The sequence below is a fragment of the Leptonychotes weddellii genome, chromosome 8 (genome assembly GCF_054177405.1).
Source record: "Leptonychotes weddellii isolate Sample4059 chromosome 8, ASM5417740v2, whole genome shotgun sequence".
Classification (NCBI taxonomy): domain Eukaryota; kingdom Metazoa; phylum Chordata; class Mammalia; order Carnivora; family Phocidae; genus Leptonychotes; species Leptonychotes weddellii.
This window is the reverse complement of record NC_138376.1, coordinates 111,550,744-111,577,849: the sequence shown is the minus strand read 5'-3', so window position 1 is coordinate 111,577,849 and position 27,106 is coordinate 111,550,744. Positions and strand designations below refer to the sequence as shown.

Sequence of the window (27,106 nt, the reverse complement as noted above, 5' to 3'; positions counted from 1 at the left end):
AAATCTTTTTTAAAAATGTTCTAACAGGACTATAAAGGTATTATTTGAAAGGAGAATTTGGAAGGTACAGACTGAAGAATATAGAAGTAAGCTGTGAGAATGTGGAATAAAGTTAGTTTCAATAAAAATGAATATATAAAATATTTAATGAACAGACTCTATGAGCCAAGAGTTTCATACTCTTTATTTAACATTTAACAACTCTGTGAGATATGTTCTTTTATTCTGATTTTATATATAGGGAAATTAAAATGTAGCAATATTTAAGTAATTTACCAAAGTTTTGCAGGTAGTAAGTTGTGAATGAACTCTAGATAAAAAGCTGACAGATCAAGATATGAGCCCATGAGCTTCAATGCCCTACACATTCTGATTTCAGTAAATGCTCAACTACACAATAATTTATTTTTTCTCTGTCTCTATTTATTACCCAGTAATTCTATGAATTTGAAAAAAGTCCTATCTTAGATATGTCAAAACAAAATTATAATTTATAAATGAAACACCCTCTATGGGAAGAGAGAGGGAGGTCGCCATATATTCGGTTAGTATAAGAGGGACAGAAAACCACTGTGAAATTTAAATGGTCACTATTTCCATGAAATAATTAACAGTTGGCATAACCAAAGGCTGATAACATACAACCTTTAATAACTAGCATAAACATCATCATGATATCTAACATTGGTTATTTTAAGTACAGTTATATAGTCAAATATCCATGTTTTATGTCATATAATAATCACAAAAACTGTATGAGGTAGAAATTATAATACTGTCCATTTTACATATGAGAAAACTGAGATTTAGAGAGTATTTAAGTGACTTCACCAATGTCACCCCCCAGTAGTCAAAATTTTTACTTAGGCCATCAGATGTTAGTATGCCATTATTAGGACATTATAAACATTATATACATGGTTTACAATCGCATAAAAATTAAATACAATATCAAATCATTACACTATAACAAATGAGGTACGTTTACTAAGATATTAAAGTACACATCTCTATGTATATCACAAATGATTTACTACTTAATAGAGACATTTTTAACTCTTTCTGGTTATTATCTTTTCAAAGGGAAGAAATAACATGCAGTCTGTCTAATGCAATTAATTCACTTGAAGCAAAACATTACTGTGACACAGAGAAAACAGGACTTAAGATTCTAATCAGAGCTGTATTGGCTTTTAAATAATTAAAGGGGAAAAGACTTCATTGTTAAATTTTCCCCAAAACATACCATTAATGTATTGCACCAATCCTCTGTCCACGTACGGACTCGGCTACACCCGGCGTTAAGCACACAGAGCCTCTCCTCTAAAACAGGCTCACTGCCCTCGATCAAGTTCTTCAGGGCAGCACTACTCTCAGTGATGGTATTTAAATCCGCCTTTCTCTTTTCCAGATCCTTCAGAATATTCTAGAAAAGAAAAACACCAAGATCCACTTGATCTTGCAGAACATTATAAAAGCTTTTTGTTTTTGTTTCAAGATTTTATTTAAATTCAAGTTAGTTAACACACGATGTAGTATTAGTTTCAGGGGTAGAATTTAGTGATTCAGCACTTGCAGATAACACCTAGTTTATACAATTTTAATTTTTTAAAAACTTTTCTTCAACATATGCATAGTCGTCCATGACTCCCATAGATAATTCACAATATGTCAAAGGTTTCCAAAACTCCACATCTGATTAATATGTTGAGAGTTCTTAACTTCCTCATAAAAATTAGAACATTTAATTATGCAAATACAAAAAAGTAACAAATTCAGTTGTGAAAAGGTAATCATTTCATTAATTTTAATGTAGTACAAATGCTACTTATTACCCACAATCACCAAGTATCTTCATCATAGCTTTAGACATAAAGAATCAATTTTATTTTCAAAGCAGAACTATCCCAGAAGTCACAATTTTCAAAATTTTATAATGAATTTATGTCCTAGACTACTACAGGAAACTACTGATGTGTACTACATTTATTTGGAAGGATAATACCCTGTACTAGGTGACTTAATATATAATCTGTTGCATCAGCATTATAAAAAATACTTCATCTTAGCTAAATCATAGGAAAACTAGCACATCTAAGCTGTAGTCATAGAGTTGCCATATGAAAGATAATACTCTGGGTGGTATAATGATAACTTGATTTGCACATTCATAAGGTTTGACCAGGCAGAGAAATACAGCAAAAATGCTGGATTCCAAAATTAAAACTACAAAGTTCTAAAATCAAAAAGTAACATGAGCATATCTACCCACCCCACTGCTTTGTACCTTTTTTAGCCAACATTTAAACAAATCATTTCAAGGAGCTCATTTATATTTAATTTCACATCATTAAATTATATTTTGGAAGGCATAAAAATTGCAAATTCCCAGATGAGTCAAGGTTTAAACATTCACTTGGCCACATCAAATACTGGTATATTTATAAAGGCACTAAAATGTTTCTTTTAAATGTTCTTCTCCAGAAGGGAGAAGAAAAAAAAAAAAAAACCACGGCCAAGCTCTGTGCAGTTAAGACTTTCTACCTACCTTCACAGGGAATGTACTGACTGACTAGAACAGTCTTTAAGAACTATACGAAATAATTAAGTACAAGTAATTAAATGCAAACAGTACACACAACTATCTACGCTAATAGACTGTATTGTAAATAAAATGACTACACTGAAAATAATATTTAAGCTACTGAATAAAAATGCTGTTAAAGTTCAGGAATGAAAATGCTATTTAAATTTTTACATTGAAAAAATTTTACATAATTTTTAAGTGCAAATACATTAAAATGTTGTGAAATATGAATGTTTCTTAAATCTGAAAACAACATTGAAAAGTGGGTGATTATGTTATATACTGATGTTTCATTTGATTTACTCTAGTGAAGAGAATGTGCTGTGAATTCGTGATTTGTATTTACCATCTTCATTATTTCAAATCTGAAATAAGATTAAATGGGAATTTTAAAATGAATAGCACCAGAAGAGACGATCTTACCATTGTTTTAAAAGCCTTTACCTTAAAAAATAATGAGAATCAACTAATTGAATTGAATTGATGTGAGTAAACAGATGATTAAAAATTAAATATGTGAGGGGCACCTGGGTGGCTCAGTTGGTTAAGCGACTGCCTTCGGCTCAGGTCGTGATCCTGGAGTCCCGGGATCGAGTTCCGCATCGTGCTCCCTGCTCGGCGGGGAGTCTGCTTCTCCCTCTGACCCTCCCCCCTCTCATGTGCTTGCTCTCTCTCATTCTCTCTCTCTCAAATAAATAAATAAGATCTTTAAAAAAAAAAAAAATTAAATATGTGAAAATCAGTATCACCTATGTACAAGCTATAATTAGTAAAAATAGAGAAAAAGCATACTCTTTATACACCTATAAAAACAAGTATGTAGGAATAAACATCTTTGCATACATATATAATGTTTCTGAAGAAAAAAACCAAAGCATTATGTAGTAATGTAAAAAAATTGGGGGGAAAAATGAAACATACCACTTACTAAGGAGACTTATAACAAAGACATTGTTTCTCCTCAAAACAAATCTATAAATTTATGGCAATTCAAACCAAAATTTCTAACAGAATTTTTAAAATAATTTCAGACTAATATTTCTTAGGTTTATATGAGTATACACAAAAAAAACCCAGAAACATGAAGACAGGGAATCCATTAACTACATGTTGACATACATTATGAAGCCATATAGTCGAACAGTTGAAGAACAATTCAGAAGGTCAGATCAGTGAAGCGGAAAACAGAGAAAAGCAACAGGCAAAAAGAATATATGAATTTAGCATGTCAAATCAGAGAGGAAAGGATGATAAATGGTTAACTATTTGGTCCAGAAGGATTAAAACATTAAAGGTAAAAGATGAAACTATAAAAGAGCTAGAAAAAAATAGAAGTAAAGAATTATATAACCTTGGAGCAGAGTGTAGTGTTGGAGTTTCCAAGCACTACAGACAGATACAGTGAAGAAAAAGATGAATTTTATTCTTTAAAAAATATATAATACAGTGGTTTAAAAAACAGAAAACAGAAAGGAAACTGCAGAGGCAAAAAGCAAAAAAAACAAAAAAGAAAAGAAAAGAAAAGAAAAATGCAACACACAACACACTAAGCATTTATTATTATGGTAGGTAAAGAGCTCTAAATTAAAAGACCAAAAATGGTCAGAAATACAAAAAGGCAATTTTTTCTTAAGGAGGCTCCATGCCCAGCGTGGAGCCCAATGTGGGCTTGAACTCACAACCCTGAGATCAAGACCTGAGCTGAGATAAAGAGTCGGATGCTTAACCAACAGGTACCCAGGCACCCCCAAAAGGCGACTTTCTAAAAAGAGCTACAAATGGCTTCTAAACTTTGGAAAATGTTGCAATTAAATAACCAAAACATGATATTTGCCTACCATCGAGCAAGCAGGAATTCTCACTCACAGCTGGTGGGTACAACATTTCCGAAGGGCAATTTCATAATGTGTATAAGAATTTTAAATGGGTATATCCCTTGACCAATATTTTTAAGGCTAAGAATTTATCCTTAAGAAATAATCATGAATATATGTTATGATTTAGCTTCAAGTATATTCATCACAGCATTTTTTACAATAGTGGAAATTGGTAATAATTTAAATGGACATGAATAGAGGAATGGCATAAGAAAAAATACCTCTCCAATGTGTGATACAAAACCCCTGTAGGTAAAGAAAAATATTAAAGATAAAAGTTTTTAAAACAATATTAAGAAACATTAGACACAATATAATTACTTTTAAATGTTTCTGTCTGTGCATGTTTATATATGCCTATGAAAAACAAATGAAAATGGTGTATTCTTTGAGTATAAATGATTTTTGCTTTTGCCTTTTTTCATTACACTGTGCAAATGTCATTCAATTAGCTTATATGACTTAAGTTATTAATAAGAAAATAATGGTTTTCAAAATGTATTGTACAAAGAAGATAATATTTCCTTGAAAAACTTAAATTTAACAAAAAGAAAGTTTGATGTCTTTGCTTTGCATTCATTGACAAATTCCAATATTCCTCCTATCTTTCCTCCATCTCTTTCTCCAGATCCTTGTCACATCACACAGACCATTGCATAATTATACTTTTCATGAGCTATTGTAATGCCTCATATCTTGACTCTCTTTCAACTGTTACCTCTACAAAATGTTCAAATTAAGAAATGGTTGCATCCTCCATAACCTCATAGCACCTGCTCTCCACATCCCACAAGCAAACACCTGTAGATGTCAACACTGATATTTGTGGCTCTATATACATTTCCATCACAGTATTGATCATTTATATTCAGGACTTATCTCTAGTATACATGCTTCTTTCTTAGGAAGCAAATTTAGGAAAAGAGAATGCCTTCAATTAAAAAAAAAAGTAGTTTCTGTTCCATTCAATTCTTTGTCCACCTCAAAAGAGAATCAGCAAATCTGTTCTCTAATCTCTGATTCAAAATAACTACAGAGTTACAGAAAACTCTTGGATCTTTCATTGATTTTTTTTTTTTGAAAATTCTGTTCCTATGCTCTTTCCATCAGTTCGTTTGCAATAGAAAATTTAGTTACTGGTATAAAAGTTATCACAGAAGAATTAACAAATAAATTCAATTCAGCACAATACTTTGTGAAAAATGAATACTCAAAAAATATCACCAATTGTGAAGGTAATGATTAGAATGTTTTTAAGTACCACATAGGCACAATGCCTATGTAGGCCCTACTGATGATCCATGTGAGTTTAATGCTTTTGGAATCAAGATAAAAATATCTTCTTAAAATTATTGTCTTTCAAAATAGTCTTTTCTTTTTTCTTAAGACAGAAGTCGAAAAAATAATGGAAAAAAGAAAAGGCTATATTTAACATGAAATGGAGATAAATGACATCCTGAACAAAATGCCACAGGAGACCCTGACATAATATTGGCAGGTAACCCAAACTACAACTTACTTTAGCCCAGGAGATTTCTATATCCAAGTCCCCAAGCAAGCCTTCTGATGTGGATTTCTGTACCAATTCAGCTTCAGTAACAGAAAGCCATTCAGAGAGAGAAGCAGTCTCTTTCTTCATTTTCCGGGCCAACTGTGATGCTCTTTCCAGGTCCTGTTTTCCCTCTGTCACCTAAAAAGGAGAAAGAGAGAGAGAGAAGGAGAGAAGGAGGGAAAGAGGGAGGGAAGAGAGGGAAACAGAGAGAGAGGGAGGGAGAGGAGGGAGAGGAGGGAGAAAGAAAAGGAAAGGAAGAGGGAAAAGAACATGAAAAGAATGAATCCAAATAATAACTAAAGATCCAAACTATTCATACTTAACCCCCAAGACATACATAACCTTTATCTCTCCCACCTGGAATCACTCCATTCTTGTATTTCCACAAGGGGACAATATACTACAGAGGTTAAGTGTCAAGCAACCCTGGGTTTTCATTTTAGCTCTTCCCAATTACTTTCTAAGTGACCTTGGTAGAGGCATAGCCCTCAAAAGGTTGTTATGTATCAAATGAGAAAGATACATGCACAGAGGGCTTGGTCCAGGCCTGGTAACAAAGTTAAGGAATCAGTAAATGATATCTTTTATCATTTTCAAGAGAAGATGCCCTACAATCCTCTCAAGAAAGAATTCTGTTTAAAAAACACACACATATACCTTATATTCTAGAAATTTGAGCAGGAAATAGTATGATTTTCATAACTATGTTTTGCAATTAACTACTTAACTTAAAATATAATAAATGGCTATGCAACATAAACCTTCAGTATTATTTTGTTTTTGTGGTTGACAGAAAGCAAAATGAACTGAACTAACATTTACCAGGCTCTTAACATAGCTCCCATATCACGCTGAAGAATCTTACACATGCTGTGCAGTAAGACCCTCCGCAGCCTCTACTTTGCAGGTCAGGGCCGTGAAGCTTAAAGGGGCCAAGGCTACGATCAGTGGGACACGGCCGCTGGATTGAGCTTGGTCTGACACTTTACATTACATGATGGTATGCTCTAACAAAACTATCACTCATAATCTAACGCTGAGATAGCATTTTTAAGGGTATCACAACACAATACATATATAAACGTGTTCTTTTTATGTGCACATAGGTAGAGATAATTCGCATTACCTAAGTAGCAGAGTGATAAGTCATGTATGGGATAAAATTTTCTTAGATGATAAAAAGACTGAATTTTCTTAATAAGTATGTGGAATTACATTTCTTTTTTCTGTTCCCCTAGATTCAATTTTATTCTTTCGTACCTCAAGGACTGATTATTATTAAATTCCTTCTTAAAAGTCAAATATTTTTCTCTACACAGTTTAATTAGAATTCATGACCTTAAATTAATAGCCCCTCAATGCAGACTTCAGGAGACAAATACACGAATTATATTAAAAGATATTAGGTATTCAGAGGATCTCATCTGATCTTGACATGCCCAGGCAGTTACACAATCATCATAAAACTTAATGCTACCAAAGATTTGTATATACCAGGAAGAAAATAATTTACAGTTCAACAAAAACTCTTCTCAGTCTAACCAATACATTTTGAGATGTATGCATTCTGAATTAGGCAGTATCAACTTGGAGAGATTTTACCTAATCATTTCTCCTTTCTCCCTCTTAGATATTCAATCATTCCCTAATAGGAACATCCCCATCAGCTATGAAATATACTCAGGTCTTGGGGCACCCGGGTGGCTCAGTCAGTTAAGCGTCTGCCTTCGGCTCAAGTCATGATCTCAGGGTCCTGGGATCGAGCCCTGCATGGGGCTCCCTGCTCAGCGGGGAGTCTGCTTCTCCCATCTGCTTCTCCCTCTCCCTCTGCCCCTTGAGTATATAGATACTCAAGTCTCTTATATTTAAAAAAAAAAAAAGATTATCCTTCTTTGGCTCCATCTACCCTAAGACCTTCCTCTCTCCTATCTCTCCCTTACCAATCCTCTAAAGCATTTTCTTACCTTCCCCACATTTCTTACCTCCTCCCATCCTGCCTTCTACCCCTATCACTCCACAGAAATTGTCTTTGCTGACTCAGCTCAATAATGACTCCAAAGGCAACAGATCTAAATGGACATCTTTAAGTGGACATCATTTTTTATGCTCAATAATTCAAAACCAGTGCCTCTACCCATTCTCAAAATGCCCTTTTCCCCTGGCTTCCCAGCCCCAGCACTCTCCTGGTATGCTAACACTTCTAATCAATGCATTTATCATCTCCCATAGTTACCTTTTTTTTTTTTTTTGGTAGTGAAAATACTTAACATCTATTCTCTTAGCAGATTTCAAGTATACTTATGGAAAACAGTATGGTGGTTCCTCAAAACATTAAAAATAAAACTACCATATGATCCAATAATCCCACTTTGGTATATATATCCAAAGGAGATGAAATCAGTGTTTAGAAAAGATATCTGCCTGCCCATGTTCATGGCTGCATTACACACAGTAGCCAAGATGTGGAAACAACTTAAATGTCCACTGATGAACAGATAAATAAAATGTGGCACAGATATACTTCAGTTTCTTTTGCAAACACATCTTCCTCAAATTTCTTACTAAATGATCTAATTCCTCAAGACCTGGTTCAGGCCCTTTTTTTTTTAATTTACTTAAAAATTATTTTTAATTTATTTTTTCCAGTTTTATTGAGATATAGCACTGTATAAGTTTAAGGTGTATAACACAATGACTTTACTCACATATATTACAAAATGATTACCACAATAACTTTAAACATCCATCATTTCATACAGATACAAAAAAAAAAAAAACAGAAAACTTTTTGTTCCTTGTGATGAGAACTCATAGGATTTACCCTTTTCACAACTTCCCTATGTACATATACAGCAGTGTGAGCATAGTCAGCATGTTGTACATTATATTCCTAGGGCTTATGTACCTTGTGACTGCAAGTTTGTTCCTTTTGATCACCTTCATCCAATTCCCAGACCCACCAGCTCCCCACCTCCCACAATGAGGGCATTGTGCTAAGTGAGATAAACCATATATATATATGCACACACACACCATATCTTCCATATGCATTCTTCCATTAATGGACACTTAGGTTGTTTCCATGCCTTGGCAACTCTAAACAGAGCTACTATGAACATGAGAATGCAGATATCTCTTCAATGTAGTATTTTTGTTTCCATCAGATATATACCCAGAAGTGAATTACTAGACCATACTGTAGCTCTATTTTTAATTTTTTGAGGAACCTCCACACTGTCTTCCACAGCAGTTGCACCCATTTACAATCCTACCAACAGTGCACATCCTTTCCTCCACATCCTCACCAGCATTATCTCTTTCTATTGATACTACCCATCTAACAGGTGTGAGGTAGTATCTTATTGTGGTTTTGATTTGCATTTCCTCAATGATTAGTCATGCTTGAGTACCTTCTCAGGTACCTATTGACCCTTCATATATCTGCCTTGGTACAATGTCTATTCAGGTCCTCTGCCTATTTTTAATTGGATTATTTGGTTTTTTGCTATTGAGTTGTATGGATTCTTTATATATTTTTGATATTAACTCATTATCATATATATGATTTGCAAATATCTTTTTCCCATTCTGTAGGTTGTCTTTCCATTTTGCTGATGGTTTCTTTTGCTGTGCAGGAGCTCTTTAGTTTGATGTAGTCCCACTCATTTATTTTTTATTTTGTGGCTTGGATAGGCTTTTCTTTTCTCATTATATCTTCTCCCTAGACAATCTCAACACCACTGAAAACTTTAATTACCATCTCTATGCAGATGACTCATAAAATTCCTAGCTTCAGCCCAGATATAGTCTCCAGACTTGAATAACTTTCTGAGTACCTGATATATTCAATTCACTCTCACAAAGGCACTTAACGTGTGAACATGCCCAATACATACTTACGACTTTGCCATGTTTCCGCCTTTCCTTCCAGTGCCCCCTCCCAATGACGGTACCATGATCTTCCATGTAACCAAGCCAGAAACCCAGGGGTCATCCTTCATCTCCTCACCTCCTATACTCCCACATCCTAATCCATCATCAACTCCTACTCACCTCACTTCTTAAATGTGTCTAAGTCCATCTGCTCATGCCACCTCCACTGCCCCACCACCCTCATTAATGCCCCCATCATTTCTCACTAAGAATGCAACAATGACTTCCTAACTGCTCTCTTCACATCCATTGCTGCCTTTCTCCAATTCAACTGCAGTGAGTGATCTTTTAAAAAGCAAATACATGAGCCTGTTATCTCCCTGCTAAAATCCTGCAATTACTGCTTATTGCTCTTAAGATTAAAATCCTTATCACAAACCTAAGACACTAGTATGCTCTGGTCTCATCCCTTTCTCCAACACCATGTTCCCCACACTTGCTGCATTAGCCACACAAATGTACCATGCTGCCCCCTGCCACAGAGCCTTTCCACATGCTGTCCCAGCAACCTCAAAGTCTCCTCCACTGCTTTCACCCAGGCTATTCCTACTCGTCCTTCAGATCTCAGTTTACGTACCACTTCTTCAAGGAAGTTTTTGTAACCCCAGTCTGGGCCAAATCCCCCATTACATACACTCTTAAAGCAGCACATACATTCCTTCACAACACTTCAGACCGCTAATGTGACATTACTTTGTATGACTACATGATTAATGTTTTCTTCTCTCGTTATCCTAAGTTCTATTAGACAAAGATAATTTTTTGTGCACCACCACTACTGCCTATATGATTCCTGTCACACGGTACAGTCTCAATTGTGTTGAATGAGAAAATGACTTAACGCTAAAACCATAGTCACAACTGGAGAGTTGACATTAAAACCGGCAGCACCATTCCCATCCAAAAAATGCCCAGTTGATGAATAAATACAGCAATATTTGAGAAATAACGTCAGCTGTATAATAATACCAAGAAGAAGCCCTACACTGTGTGTTCCAGATGTGCAATGTATCAAAATGATACAAAATATATCAGATTAGCAATTTTCTCTTGCTTTAGTGAGGAGGTCAAAATTGTCCAGAAAATGTATGCACTGCTCATTCTTACTGATCCAAAAATGATAACAAAATTTCAGCTAGTTTTCTCTGGGTCTATGTAGAAACTTAGGTAATATTTAAAAACCCAAGAAGGATCTAAAATATTATCTAACACAGCTTTCCAATATTGCCAAGAAGGTTTCACTTAAACACTTTCGATGTTGTTGTTCTTGTTGTTTTGTTTTGTTTTGCTTTGCTTTCCTGGTTTCAGGGCAGAGTTCTCATAAGAGAAGACATTCAACCTTCTGAATATAGTCACTCACAATAAATGGCCAAAAATCCCCCTGCAGATTTGCTCAGATGCCCAAATTAATAGATGTTTCTTAAAAGGATTTTAGATCCTGCTAGATTATTAATGTGAACTTCCTGTCACTTACCATTTATTAGAGTCCCAATGTTTTAACATTTCTCAGTAGACTATTCAATTTAGAAATCTAAGGACCAGTAACTTGAGTTTATACAGGGGCTATTACTGGTAGAGTTTCCTTAGAATAACTTCTGAAAATTGACTAGCCATTGAAAATATAAAAATGAGTCTGAATTAAATATTAAAAGTGAATTTCTCTACACTTATTCATCATTGTGATATTAATATACAGATGTAAAGAAATATAATAAAAAATACTGGAATAATTGAAAACACTATTATTAGTGCCCTAAAATTCAAACATGCATTCTTCCAGGAGCAAAAATTTAAAATACATAAATGAGAGAGATGCAGGCGAGCAGTAGAGTTGCCCTTACCTGGGCACCCAGGTCATTGTAGAGAATCTTCAGAGAAGTCAGCTGCTCATCCATCCCCCTGGGGTTGTCAGTTTGTTGCTTCTGGACAATGTGCCTTCCGGTTTTGATTACAGTCTCTACTTCCAGCTTGACTTCACTCAAAGTTTTATAGAGTTTCTTTAAAAGAAAGCAAGGCACATTTTACACACTGTGGTGAAAAATTGCTAATTGGAATCATTTCAGAAGCCGGCTTATACAGACTGACAGCTACAAAGTAACTATGGAGATCAAAGGGCTTTATCTTCCTCGGATTTGGTTCAAAGGATGAGTGAAATGAAATCAAGGTTGTATTATCTTTTTAAAATCAGATAAGAAAATAAACTAATAGAGATTATATTTGTTTAAAAACCCTCAAACATGTATTATCAAGGTTTATGAAAGTGCTTAGTAATAAAAGCATTTTTCCTACATAAAATGGAAAAATATTAAGACTAAAAACTGAATGTCTATCATTTTTTAAATTACATTTTTAAAAACCATACATGCTATTACTAGAAAAAAGCCAACACTGGCTATATCTCTGGCTGTTGAAATTTGGGAGTATTAACATTCACTTTTTTTTTTCTTAGAATTCTCTGAAGTACCAAGTCTACCACAATGAGCATGTATTACTTATATGATGAAAAGATATATACTCAATATATCAAGATGTATGTAACTATAAGAAATTGGAGTTATGTAGGTCAAATTCAGAGCTGTCCTCATCTTAGTTACCTTGAAACTAAAAAGCTTTTATCTGGGTAAGTTCTCTTGTTTCCGTCCATCATGATCTTGACCTGAAACATCTCCTGTGGCGTTTTCACATAGTAAAAGACCACTGGACTAAGTTACACAAGGTCAAGGATAGTGCTCTGCTGATTTCTGTGTCTCATTAAATCAATAAATACTTACATCTACACTCACACACATACACACAGACATGCATATATGCCCACAAATGCAGACATACACACTCATACATACACACATACTCACACACCCACAAATTTACCGTTCATTCTCCCACCCATTCCAGTTTTCGAGTACACAAACCTTCAGTGTGTAACAAACAAGGAGACTGCAATTTTGAAAAGCACAAAGAACTCTCCCCAGACTTTTGTCTTAACAAGTGTCATCTTAAGTTTCTTCGTGACTCTTCTCAAGAAGAAGACTAATTCTAAGATTGTGTATACTTAGCCACATTATTTTTAAAATTTCTACTCAACTAAATTATAATGTTGAAGACTAAAATAGTAATAAGGCCTTATAAATAATTTCTTCTTTCACATCTTAGGTTTAAACTTGAATTTAAAATTTTACTTTCCTAGAGAATGATTTTTTTATGCAGTAATATTCCTGACATCAATTCTAAGTATAATTTCTTCTTTCGTATTTTAGGCTTAAACTTTTTAAGTTGAAATTCAAAGCTTTACTTTCCTTAAGAATGATTTTCTTTTACACTGTAATATTCCTGACATCTATTCTCAATATGGTTCTTCTGGCTGACTCAAATTTATCCTTTAAAACTTAGCTTATTAGTCACATTCTGTCAAAATCTTCCCTAACTTCATACTGTGATTAAGATGTGTTTCCCTGGGCACCTGGGTGGCTCAGTCGGTTAAGCGACTGCCTTCGGCTCAGGTCATGATCCTGGAGTCCCGGGATCGAGTCCCGCATCGGGCTCCCTGCTTGGCAGGGAGTCTGCTTCTCCCTCCCCCGCTCCCCCCTCTTGTGCTCTCTCTCTCTCTCACTCTCTCTCTCAAATAAATAAATTAAAAAAAAAAAAAAAGATGTGCTTCCCTTGTTTTTTAAATCACGTAATATGCATGTCTATTCCAGCTTCCTTATCTCGTTACATTGTAGTAATTGATTTTACTCTCTCCCACCTGTCTCTCTTACCTCTTCTAATTTCCTTGAAGGCTACCACACTTCTTATTTTAACCTGTTTTTCACCACTGAGCTCTCTTCTTAGCTCACTATAGACTGGTAATTATTAAATAAGCCATATGTATGGAAGCACCAGACGAAGCCATATTAAGCTGCTGGAAAACCCACTAGACACATTATCCACCCAATGGCCTCACCATACACTTGTCCAGATGGCTCTGTATGACATCAGGATCCACATCCTTCACGTCCAGAAAATGAAGTTCTGCTTTAACACAATCCAACACACGCTTGCAATCAAGCATGCGCTGCTCAAAGTTGGCAGGCTTCTGGAAAAGCTGGAACTTTGTGGACACTTCTCGAAGCTTCCTCTGTTTCCAGAAATGAAAATAAGCAATTCACATCAGAATGATAATCTCTCTCAGCAGATGATATTAATACAAAACACACTGCTAGAAAGCTGCAAGATAAAGCAGCCATAAAAACATTCCTTAAAGGAACCCAGGCTTTGTTCCTAAGCAATCACCTGAGTGCACGGCACAACGCAGTGTCATGAATTATTTGACAGACAGAGTATCAGTCTAAGACATAAGAAAAGGCTAAGCGAGCCTTCCTGGAATTAAAACTTCACAGAATTTCTCACCTGTTTGAAAAATATAGTTCAAGAACCTAAAACTCAAAATGCCCTTCATGGCAAGCTCAGAGTCAATGTCAGTCTCACATCCACCGTTATAGGACTGGTGGTGCTGCCTCGCATGCTCTCAGCCTGCCCAGTGCACCAGGCCACGCCAGAACGGACAGAGGCTCTGCATTAATGAAAAAATCTATACAAAGATAACTTCTAAATCTAGCTTGCTCTCTCTTCTTAATTCAACTATAAAATCAGATCAGTATTTTCCACCCATGTAACAATTTGTTTCTGCTGCTTTGCCCGGGAGGCAATGCATCATTCCCATCCCACTGTTCATAGCATAAAGAAGACCAAAGGCATCCAAGTCATCGGCTCTTCCTCATTTTTTTTACGCCCAGCACATCAAAGAGTGAAAGGGAGCTGCTCTCCCTCTTCACCTGTAGCAAGTCCATCTGACTTCCTCCTCTGGCATTCCTGCCTTCCGGGGAAGTTGGAGGCTGGGAGCGTGTGTTTCTTCTCAACTCCTCCAGAGTCAGCTCGTGGGCTGAGATCTCTGCTTGGATTTTCTGCAACAAAGAGATCAGAAAGGGGAGAACATCTCTTCTGTTAAAAGTTCCAGATAGTCACACAATACATAAGAACATGTTGACCACTGTACAAGCTTTAATAACTTTAATAATAATACAGGCCACCTGTGTTGCCGGACTCCCATGTGGGACACACAAACTAAGATCTTGGCGTTCGTCATTTCTAGTGTTCACCACTTATTTATTTAAAAAAAGGAATTTTCCCAACTTTATAACTATAATTTTAAAATGGTGGTCATTTGCCAGGGTCTCAAAGAGAGACCAAAAGAACTCCAAACCCATATGCAGCCCCATAAGTAAGGTGAACCTTCCTCACTGACTCAGTTTGGAATGGCAAGAGGGGCTGGTTGTCTTGTGGGGGAGGAAGTGATTACATATGCTCTTTTTATGTCTTGAAAGCCCTCCACTCCATGGCAGTACCTGAGCTTCCTGTGGAACTTGGAAGGCATCTATCCTATCAGTCAAGTACGTTGTGAGCTGCTTGTCCAACTCCCCTAAGCTCTCCTGCAAGACTTGAAGCATGTGGTCAGTTTCCCGTAGGACCTGGAGTTGCTTTTCCAAAGCAATCTGCTTGCTCTCTGCCTACACAGGGGAAAAATTGAATCATTAGTTGCTCAGCACCAATATAAAGAGCTGAATATAAGAAAACCCTCATGTTCTGGTCACCAAGATAGAAACAGACTGTAAAAGCTCAAAACTTTGGCCTACATTACAAATAAATAATAATGAGCAAAGATAACAGTGAAAAGATTCTTCTAGTGTCTTATTTATCTTACAGCAAATTACTAATTTTTACTTCTTTCTATATACAATGACAAAATATAAAAATACCCTTGAGGGTGTTATGCTAAGGGAAATGAGTCAGAGAAAAGCAAATAGCACATGATCTCACTTATACGTGGAATCTAAAACAAACAAAAAAAACAAGCTCATAGAGACGAGAACAGACTGAGAGTATGAAGAGAGTAGATCTTAAAAGTCCTCATCACTAGAAAAAAAAATTGTGACGATGTATGGTGAGGGATGTTAGCTAAACCTATTGTGGTGATCATTTCACAACGTATACAAATATCAAATCATTACGTCATACACCTGAAAGTAATATAATGTTATATTTCAATTATACCTCAATTAAAAAAAAAAGTTTTCCCACATAACATATTAGACAGAGACAATAAAAATGTCATCTATTACACATTTAGGATATTTACAGGAACCCGCAATAAGCCTATCAATAACGATATAAAATATAACAAGAATGTCTATCAGTAGAGTGAACATATAAATCTCTTTTTTTTTTTCCAAAGTCTCAAGTTCTACGGATTTACATATGTGTTGAACCACCATCTGCTGCACTTTTGGGGTGAATTTGATGCTCTTCACAACCTAAACATCAATCATTATTATTTAATGTGTTTAAAAGTATGTAATATCCATCCAACCCTCCTATAAAGGATAATCTCCTTTCTCTACTTACTGATATGAACATGCATATTTGATGCATTCTAAATAGGTATCTAGAGATTATGACATTTTATAACAGCAACTTACGTCAAATTCAGTTGGTCCTAATATTTACTAGGATAATCTGAGTTCCTATTCTTATATATAGCTATAATATCCTTAAAGGAAATTAAATAGTTCATAAGTAGAAACAATCTCAAGGGTAGATTTCTTTATTCATCAAAGTTCTGCTTGTCTTCTAAGTGTTAGGTCTACTCTTCCCCACCTAGGATTTCAATGTCCTCGACACCCCTATTCATGTTGGTTACCAACTCTTCCCCTTGGTAAAAGTTCTTGCAGTCAGCTCTATACCGTGATACCTATCAACATTTGGGTTCCCCAATTCTTACCAGGTGACTCAGGTCTTCGTATCGACTATTAAAAGCCTCCAGTTTTTCACTGATTATATCATCAAGAATCCCTCCATCAATCAGAGTCTGGCCAAGTTCTCGAATCTGGGTGCGATTATCTGCTGGATGTCGCAAAACGGATTCCAGAGACTAGACAGGGAGAGGAGAAAAAATATGCACTGACTGAGGCAAAATATATCAAGGATCCTAAAAATGTCCACTTTTTTAAACAAGTAATTCCATTCTCTATAAATCTACCTAAAGAACAGGACCAGAAATGAGGTAGATGATTAATTTACAAAAATGTCCATCATGGTATTAATAAGTACCTAAAATTGAAAACTCAGTATGAATGATGATACATGTTACTAGACTTTCATAAAAATAATTTCAGTAATTATTAATTACGTAGGGAAATGTTCATGGTATGATGAAAATTTTAAAAGCAGAAAACAATACAAGCAAAATTATCTCCAATGGTTATTGACCATATTACTAAAAATAGGTACTCATTTTTCTACAACATACACAGAATGCTAGACACTGTTTTATATACACACTTTTTATATACATAAATCTAATTAGCTGGATGGGCTAAATACTATTGCCATATTACAGATGGGAAAACTGAAGCTCATAGAGGTTAAATACAAAAACACACAGTAAAAAGTAGAGCTACAATTCCAACTTCAAGACTGTACTTAAAGACTGTATTTATCCAGTACTATAATGTACTGCCTTCCAGTGTGGATAGAAAATAATAATTAGGAAGAAATACACCAAAACGTTTAAAAGTGCTTATCTTGCTTTTTACTTCTCTCCATTTTCCCATATTTCTGGAATGTACCTGTTTTAATTCTCATATTAGGAAGATATGTTTTTAAAGGAAGATTTCATACTTTTTCTTCTTCTCTCAACCTCTCACCCTGTGATCTTACTTGAGAAGCGGTATCTTTCCTCCAGCAGAGCATCCGGCTCTTGGACTTCAGGTCCCACCTTGGACTCATTCCTGACCTTTAGTCCAGTCATCCACTCAGTTACCATCCTGTGTCCCTTCCATTTTAAAAGCAAAGGGACGCTCTTCCTCCTCTTTTATTTGAAGCAAATCTACTCTCTTCACATTTTAATCCACTGAAGAAAGAGTTTTTAAGTTATCGTGTGCCACACGCTGTGCTGCTAACTTGGGAATGATGAAAAAGCAGGTACATTTCTTGGCCTCGTGGAGCTCGAGCCTAAGCCTGGGGACAAGCTCCTAAGACAGGATCCAAGCCTCAAAGACTAACCACTCTAACCCGTCCCCAGCTCTTCACATGGGGGAAGATAACAGAGCAAGAGCTACTGTAAACTCAGCAGTTGCCCTGTCTAATGAGCAAAAATAACTTTATGAAGAAATAAGAGAGCAATTACCCTAATAACAGAAGGCAGTTTTATCTGGGGAAAGGTAAAAATAAGCTGGAAAATTACTAGGGTGCTCTGCTAAAGGTACTCATGCCCAAAACGTGTTAATTATCAAACAGCTAACCCACCCCACAAGGCTGAGTTTGTGGGTCACCAATAATCTAAATACACAGGACTGTATAAATACTGCAGGTCATGGAAGTTATGCTGAAAACCACCGAGAAAGCAAATGCCTTTGTCAGCAGAAAGCACCATGTTCCTCCTTGGAGTACGCATTTGGCCTCGCTGCCACAGAAAGAACTGCCCACCTCCAGGGCCTCATTGACAGCGTCTGCCTTCTCGGGCAGGGCCTCGGTACTCTTCATCCGCTCCTCCAAAGTGCTCAGCCAGCAGGTCTCAAGATCCAAATAGTGAAGCAGTTCAATCCAGCAAGACCATACTTCCTAACACGAGCAAGAAAAAAGCTCTATTATAAAAGAAGTCATTTAAGAGGTGATGGAGCTCCAATACAACATATTCTCTCTAACCAATAATAACAATTTCGTTTAGATATGAGTATACTTGAAAATTTAGAAACTGATGAAGTTGGAATTGCAATAAGTGAAAAAATAAAATTCTTCAACAAATCATATGAGACCAGTTGGTGGGAGGGGGGGGATCGGGGGATAAAGAGGAATGAGTTGTCTCCCTCTGTGCACTAAAAAAAATTCCAAGGATCTATTTAAATGCCAAAAATAAAACTATATAATTAGTAGAAGAAACCAGGAGGGAAATATTATCAGTTGTTTTTTTTTTTAAACAGGAGGGTAAAAAGTACTCATAACTGCAACACTTGTTAACAAAATCATATAGAAAATTAGAATTCCCTGGGGTCTACCCTCTTCTAACTCAGAGCTCACTGATCTAACAATTTGCTGTATACTCTTTCAATTTTTTCCTAAATTCCTATGAATGTGTCTATATATGAAGAGAGTCACATTCAACCAAATGGAGTTATACTATACTCTTACTGTATTAGTCCCAATCACTTATTCCCCATTCCTACGGGAGTTTTGCGGGGAGAGGGATAAATTTATACTCCACTTTCTAGGAGCAAAGTTATGGGAGGAACTACCCCTTCCCATATAGGATGAGCCTATTCGATTGATAAATTTAGGAGAAAGAGTCCAGCAGGGAGCCTCCTGGGGTGACCCTCTTTCAGATCTATTGACTTAAGAGAAGGTACATCCCAGCACTCCAAATTTTTCTATAAAAGGCCAGACAATAAGTCTTTTAGGTTTCATAGGCCACATTCAGTCTCTGTCACAGATTCTTTTTTGTTTATTGTGTGTGTGTGTGTTTTGCTTTTTGAACCACTCTTTTAAAAACAGACAAACCATTTTTAGCTCACAAGCCATACAGACACAGGCCACAAGCCAGATTTACTCCTTAGGCTATAATCTGCCAATCCCTGGCTAAGACTAAAAGAGAAAAGAGGTGTCTAGTCCCCCAGATTTCTACAGAGAGCAGACCGAGATCTACTCAGCAGCCAACAGAACCTTATCTCTGATGGAGCAGGACACTGACTACACACACGTACCTGCCCAGATACCAAAACTACTATTACTAGATTTCAGAGTCGCCATTACCAGTGACTGTTTATTACCTTCCATTCTGCCAACTTTTTTGAATGGAAGTGTCCACCGAGGCATTCCTGTGCCCATCTCACCATGGATGTTGGGTATGGGGGGTGCAGATAACCTGTCTTTTTTGTGCCCAGGTCACCAGATCTAGAGGCACTGCTCCCACACACCTGCACCTGAAGAAACTGCTCCAATGAGCCCCATTATATCTGGGCCTGATGCGCACATCACAAGACACTGGATTTCGACCTTGATGCTGTACCGGATATGACTTTGGGAGTCCCTGAGAGAGCCTGAGTGCATTTTGCATGAGGGAACAATGGAACGAATTTATGGCCAGAGAGTGAACTATGGCGGACTGATAATAACCACACATTTTTTGCCACTACTCCTGTTAGGTGGCGAATTTGTTTTCTCCTCCCCCAGGATGTGGGCTGGCCTCGCAACCTGCTTAGAACAAAAGAATGCTACGGAGGTGATGCTCTACCAAATTGCTGGCCTGGCCTCTAAGGGGGCTGGCAACTTCTGCTTCTCCCTCCTAAAAGCCAGCCGCCCTGCTGCAGAGAACCACGGCAAGAAAGACCGGCAGAGGAGAGGCCATTGCGAGCGCCCCCTGCTGAGCTCCCACAGGAATGCAGCCCCCTGAGTGCGCTCTCCCTATACCACGTGGAGCAGAGCAACTCCAATGGGCCAGATCAGCCCACGCATCATGAGAAATAATAAATGGCTGTTTTTGTAAGTCACTATGCTTTGGTGAGGTTTGTTACATAGCAACTGACAACTGAAACATAAGTGTATATATTAAACATATAAAAACAGGGATGGGAAGAATATAGAGCAACTCCAGGATAATGACTACTTCAAGAGAGGGGCTGAGAGAGATGGTACGGGCTGGGAAAGGAGGAAACATAGTCTGTAATGCTAATTTGTTTTATTTTAAAAACAAGATCTGGAAAAATAAGGCAAAACATTAAGTTATATCATATATATATATATATACATATATGGTTATACATTGGTTATATAGGGCTATATAGGTGTTATTATCTGTACTTTTCTATAAATTTGAAATATTTCATGATTTAAAAAAAAATTAAGGGATCTAGAAATAATCAAGGTAATAAAGTTGGATCTTGCCAAAGAAAAACATTCTTACTCTAATTTAGGAATTTGGGCTATTTCTGCCTAAGATTCCTTAGTCATCTTGGACAAAATTTCAGAGCATTTCAGTTTTTTAAACTTCTTTATTCATCTTTTCATTTCCCCCTTTAAAGATATTATCTTTTCTCTCATCTTTTCTCTCTTATCATTTTTTTTTCTGGCATTTTTCCTTCTCTTCTCTCAAAGAAATTCTCTCAAATTAATTCCAAAGTAATTCTCAAAGCAATTCCAAATTTTCAACATGCATACTTCACTCCTCATCCTCAAATTGCCACCTCTGGGTCATAAACACAACTTGAAGAAATGACACAGGATACGTGGTGGTCTTTTGTTAGATTAGTATAACTTGGGGACTTTGTTCATTATTTTAACATATTATGAATTGTTATTTTGACTATAAATAAATAGGAAAACAAAAACATGGATAAAACTACAGTAAAGTTCAAGTCCAAGATCATTCACTAGGATTCAAGATTAGGCATACATAATATTATATATTATGTTTACAAAATTTTAAATTTTAAATTCTCAATTGAGTAACCTCAGGTATTTTATATTAGACAATACAGTTGACCGTTGAACAACACAGGTTTGAACTGCGTGGATCCATTTATACATGGATTTTTTTACAACACAATAATATAAACATGTTTTCTTTTCCTTATGATTTTCTTAACATTTAACTTACATTATTGTAAGAATACAGTACATGATACATATAACATACAAAGTATGTGTTAATTGATCGTTGATATCATCAATAAGGCTTCTGGTCAACAGTAGGCTGTTAGTAGTTAAGTTTGGGGAAAGTCAAAAGTTATAAACAGATTTTCAGCTGGGTGACATTAGGTGTGGTCAGTGCTCCTAACCACCCCCGCCCCCACATTGTTCAAGGATCAACTGTATGTTAACTTTGAGGAATGAAGTTTTGTTTGACCTACAGCTTTCTTATTAACCAGTTTGAATTATACATATTTATCTTAGCACAAAATAGATTCAGAACAAGCCAAGCACTGAATGAATTTAAATATTACAACTGTGATTGTTTACCATTTTAGGATTTACCACAATACAATCATTTAATTTAAGTTGAACTGAATTTAAATTAAATTGTTTATAAATTGAAATTCTTCTTAAATCTTTTCAGTAAGATGCAACAAAAGTCACACTAATGTCAAAACAAACAAGCAAAAACTTATTTAAAAACAACAACAACAACAACTCAGCATCATCTACATCTTCAACCAATGGCCAGGGGGGAAAATGGTCCAGGAAAATAACAGCACATTGCAAGTTCTTCTTTCTATCAGGTGACTCTCTAACTTCAGACACCAGTCATAACAAAAAACCTCAATTCAACTCTGTGTACTAACCAGGCAAAACAAAACAAAGGAGAGGCTCACATTACATTGTTCTAAAATTTTAGAATTGACACAGACCCTACAGATCACCTGAAACATGAAAACCTTGATTTCACATATAAAAAAATTCTAAAGATATGAAACCGTTTTCCCAAGAACCTGCTACTAATTGAAGGCAAATTTTGGTTTCCTATTTTTTTATCCCAGTTTCATTTTACCAACTTGTTATCCAAGAACAACTTTTCCTTTATGATCCCATACTGGAAAAGAAAATTCGAGTTTTTTCCAAGATATGGAAATGGTCAGTACTTTACACAGTTTGATCTCAGAAATATGTCACTGATAAAATAACATACCTCTAGCGTGTGGCATTTTCCTCGAATTCGGTTACAAAGAAGTTGGTAATTCTCCAGCACAACATTCAGCTCAGATGTCAATTCCTGGCCACCAGAGGGCGCCTTTGCAGCCAGTAACATGATGTTGTCCTTGAGAATCTTCACTCTCACCTCCTTCTGCAACACGTCCTCTTTCGCCCTCTAGTCCAAGAAAGGATGAACTTGAAAACTGTCTCCCTTTCTCAGTAACTAATTTATTTCTTTTTTAAAAAGATAACTAAACCAAAATTAAAATGCTGACATGATTCTAACTACCCACTTGGAATGTTATTTAGGTAATCACCACAGAGAGTACTTTTGAAATAAGAACAAACACTAACTGTAACATTTACATTTCATAACAAGCAATGTGAACACCTGAGTCACCCTCAGTTACTGACGTGGAGTATTTTCCAAGTCTGGGCCCATGATAAGAATCTAAGTGAGGTATTTTAATTAAACACTGTAAGTCTGAGCATATTAAACTGTAATAAATAAATTTTCACCATAGTAGAGGTATCATTTAAAAATAATTTAAACATACCTTTTTTTCTCCTGGAACATAGGTGTATCTATGCTTCTGATAATTAATAGCATTTCGAAGTTGATGAAGTTATACTAAGAAGTCTAACCTAGAAATAGCTTCTTTCCTGACTTTCCCTCCATGCTGGGGATGAAGACTCACTTTCAGAAAAATCAACCCAAGACAGCTTTTCATGTTCCCTTTTAGCTTCCTCTACTGCTTAATGGTTTTAAATCTCTCTCTCGGTTGTTAAAGTAATTAAGTATAGTGGTTTTTAAAACCATAACGGTTGTTTGGAAGAATAAAAACAAATAGAATGTTGCCCAATCAAGGTTAAACTTATTTCTCTAAGCTCTCATCCCTAGTGACTTTAAGAAACCACAAAACTACAATGCCAATAATATAAAGGAAGAGAATAAATTAAATAAGATGGTTCTTAACATGGTAGGCTACCTTTAAAATACCTTATACTGAATATTTTAAAAGCTCTCAAAAAAACTACACTAAAAAAAGATGCTTCAGTGAAAACACTACATACAAGTACAGTAAGACTCCCTTACTGTATTTACTTTGATTCACATTCAATAATGCATTGATGAAATATAATCCCTTTTTAAACAGATATACAGGGGCGCCTGGGTGGCTCAGTTGGTTAAGCGACTGCCTTCGGCTCAGGTCATGATCCTGGAGTCCCGGGATCGAGTCCCGCATCGGGCTCCCTGCTCAGCAGGGGGTCTGCTTCTCCCTCTGCCCTCTTCCCTCTCGTGCTCTCTGTCTCTCATTCTCTCTCTCTCAAATAAATAAAATCTTTAAAAAAATAAAAAATAAACAGATATACAGAAATTTTTGCTTTAGTTATACTTTTAGGCAAGTTAAATTTGGCATAAAACAGTTAATGTGTGGCTTAATCTTATTATTTTTTTTAAATAGCCTTTAAGACACTATCTCCTTTGGTATGAACACTGAAGGACACTTGAATCAATGTTAGAAATTTGGGAATGATGCCCAGTTCCTTCACTATACAAAAAAAGAAAGCATTCAAGACTATTGACACAGGAATATAAGTTTACAGGAAATACATCCTGTAGACCCAAATGATATTAAATCCCTTGACAATGTTCCTACTGCGACTCTTACCTGCTCTAACAAAATTTTGTTATTCATGTGTTTCCCATGAATTCACTGGAAGAATACCTTTGATAAAATGAAGATAAATCGCAACCAAATTGGGAAGTCGCCCTTGCTCCTGACAAAAGACAATTCTTCTTTAAAACTTCTGGAAATAGATAAGTGTTGATGGTTGCACAACACTGTGAACATAACTGATAAAACTAAATTTTTGAGTCATTCTCTAGGGCTCCCTGAGGTTCTAATGGAAGAGACAGTCTTAGGGGCCTTCATGGACTCAACTCATGGGCCAAATGGAACACATGGAGTCTCGGCTTCCTTTTTCTACTAAAATCACAGCAGCTATCCTTCCATATTTTTTTTCCAATTTGAAATCCAACTATGCAAGATTGTATGTACATATCATGCTTTACAGATGATTGATAGATAGATGATAGATAGATAGACAGATAGATAGATTCATTCGCCCATTCATTCATTCATTCATTCATATTTAAGGGAGAAGGGGAGCTATAAAGCCTATTGACACTGGCCCCAGACTCACCTTCATTTCTTCTACTGCACTCTCTAGTTCTTCCGGTGACTTGTACTCAAAATCCCTCTCCAGGTACTCTTCTTCTGCCTGGGTCATCCATTCCTGCATCTCTGACAAATCTTTCTTCAGGTTCACTGCTTTTTCCTGACTTTCAGACAACCTATTTTTTTGAATAGCAATCTGGAAAGGAAAAGCCATTCACCCAGATAAACAAATGCTAAAACACTAAATGTCAAGTTCTAGTTTCTAATATCTAAGGACAGTGAGAACCTTCCACAAAGAGTCTTGTTTTAACATTCAGATAAAGTCCTTCATACATTTTGTGCTGATGTTGTGGAATATAAGCAACAACGAAAACAATCATTATAACTGGGACGCTACACCACATTTTGGATATTAATCCAATATGGAAATACCTATTATAATTCTAAAAATGCATAACTTTGACAGAGTAACCCCAAATGAAGGAATCTAGCCTACAGCCATAAAAACATGTATTTTAAGGAAATTTACTGTAGCACTGTTTATTATGGAAAAAAAAAACCTGGAAGCAACCAGAATGTCCATTTTCTCCCATAAAACACTGCTGTACAAAATTCTGGTTTTGATAATCTACTATACTTGTATCCTGCACACAGACACAAAAAAGTTACATCAGAAAATAGGTTTTATCTGAATCTCATTCAATAACTTAGTTAAATATTTCAGATAATCAAATACTTGACACAAACGGACTTCCGTAGATAGCATCCCACTGAGATCACCCAGCGCTCACTTCCTCCCACTCAGAGTAGTGGTCATGGCACCAGGGGCTTGCTTGGCCGCAAAGCTGACAGTGACCAAAAGTCAGCACAGGAATAGGACGGCTCTCATGAGAGAGAGAGAGAATCCTCAGAGGCTTTCCTGTACCCACTCTTCAAAGAGGATCACAGACCTAAAAATAGAAAGGGGCCACACAGGAGCTCTGATTTCCCTGGCCCGCATGGTGCTGCAGGAGCAAGCAGACTATGCAGCCCTGGTGCCCAAGTCCTGCTGATCAGCACTTTAAGTGGGGCAGCTGTTTTTAAAAAATACATACATATATGTAAATACAGATTCCTTGGGTTCTGCTTCCAGAAAATTCTCCTTACTAGTTTCTGGACACTAGTCAATTATATAATTCTCATAGATCCAGAGAGAAAAAAAGACACTGTAATGAACTTAAAAAAAAAAAGCTCAAAACTATAATTATCCTGAGATTATACACTTTCTATTTTTTGGCATTAAAATTTTTCCTTGTTTCATGATACCGTGGCTATAACAGATGAAATAGATTGTTTTTATTTGTTGATTGACTTTACACGTCCATCCTTTCTTAGCAAAATAAAAATTTGGCAACATTGTATTTGTCCAAAACTTCTTCAACCTTTATACTACTCAATGAAACACAAGAGTCTGGAATGGCTTTAGATAATGATTCACACAACACATGGCTGCCTCCTTAATAAGGACACTTAAAAATTTCCCATACGTTTACTCTCATATGATGAATCAATGGTAATTCATAATTATTTCTATGTTGTCATATCTATATGTATGTATATATGTAGATAGATACATAGATCTAAATAACTATGTCTGTCTGTATCTATCTATCCATCTACACTTTCTTTGCTCCTTGCTGGCACTTCCAAACCATTTTCCGTATTTACTTTCTGCCAAATCTCAACAGATTCAAGCACAAACCATCAGATTATAGCACACTTAGAGAAATCTGAATTTGGCCAGAGTAGATGATACTAAAAACTTATTTTCTTAAGTGTGGCAATGGTATTGTGGTTTTGTAGAAGACTGTCTTTATTCATGACAGAAGTATTTAGTATTTAATATCCATGCTAAAGTGTTTAGGGATGAAGTGCCATGATAGTTTCAAATCCCTGTCAAAAGTACATTTTTATGGGGCACCTGGGTGGCTCAGTTGGTTAAGCGACTGCCTTCGGCTCAGGTCATGATCCTGGAGTCCCGGGATCGAGTCCCGCATCGGGCTCCCTGCTCAGCAGGGAGTCTGCTTCTCCCTCTGACCCTCCTCCCTCTCATGCTCTCTGTATCTCATTCTCTCTGTCTCAAATAAATAAATAAAATCTTAAAAAAAAAAAAAAAAAGTACATTTTTATGAGGAATTCTTAATCTCAGGAAACAAACTGAGGGTTGCTGGAGTGGTGGGGGGGGTGGCTGGGTGATAGACATTGGGGAGGGTAT

The 27,106-nt window shown here is 36.2% G+C and overlaps 1 protein-coding gene across 1 annotated transcript in view; it reads right to left on the bottom strand.

Annotated features, from left to right (window-relative positions):
• The window catches only part of UTRN (utrophin), a 467,571-nt gene that overhangs the window by 272,226 nt on the left and 168,239 nt on the right, over positions 1-27,106 (bottom strand). Inside the window, exons 26-35 of the mRNA XM_081829379.1 lie at positions 24,878-25,048; positions 22,665-22,844; positions 18,473-18,607; positions 16,767-16,916; positions 15,334-15,495; positions 14,764-14,892; positions 13,893-14,066; positions 11,791-11,946; positions 5,984-6,154; positions 1,247-1,426 (exon numbers count right to left, since the gene is read on the bottom strand). Coding sequence (XP_081685505.1) covers positions 1,247-1,426; positions 5,984-6,154; positions 11,791-11,946; positions 13,893-14,066; positions 14,764-14,892; positions 15,334-15,495; positions 16,767-16,916; positions 18,473-18,607; positions 22,665-22,844; positions 24,878-25,048 — 1,608 coding nt within the window. The remainder of the gene's footprint in view (positions 1-1,246; positions 1,427-5,983; positions 6,155-11,790; positions 11,947-13,892; positions 14,067-14,763; positions 14,893-15,333; positions 15,496-16,766; positions 16,917-18,472; positions 18,608-22,664; positions 22,845-24,877; positions 25,049-27,106) is intronic.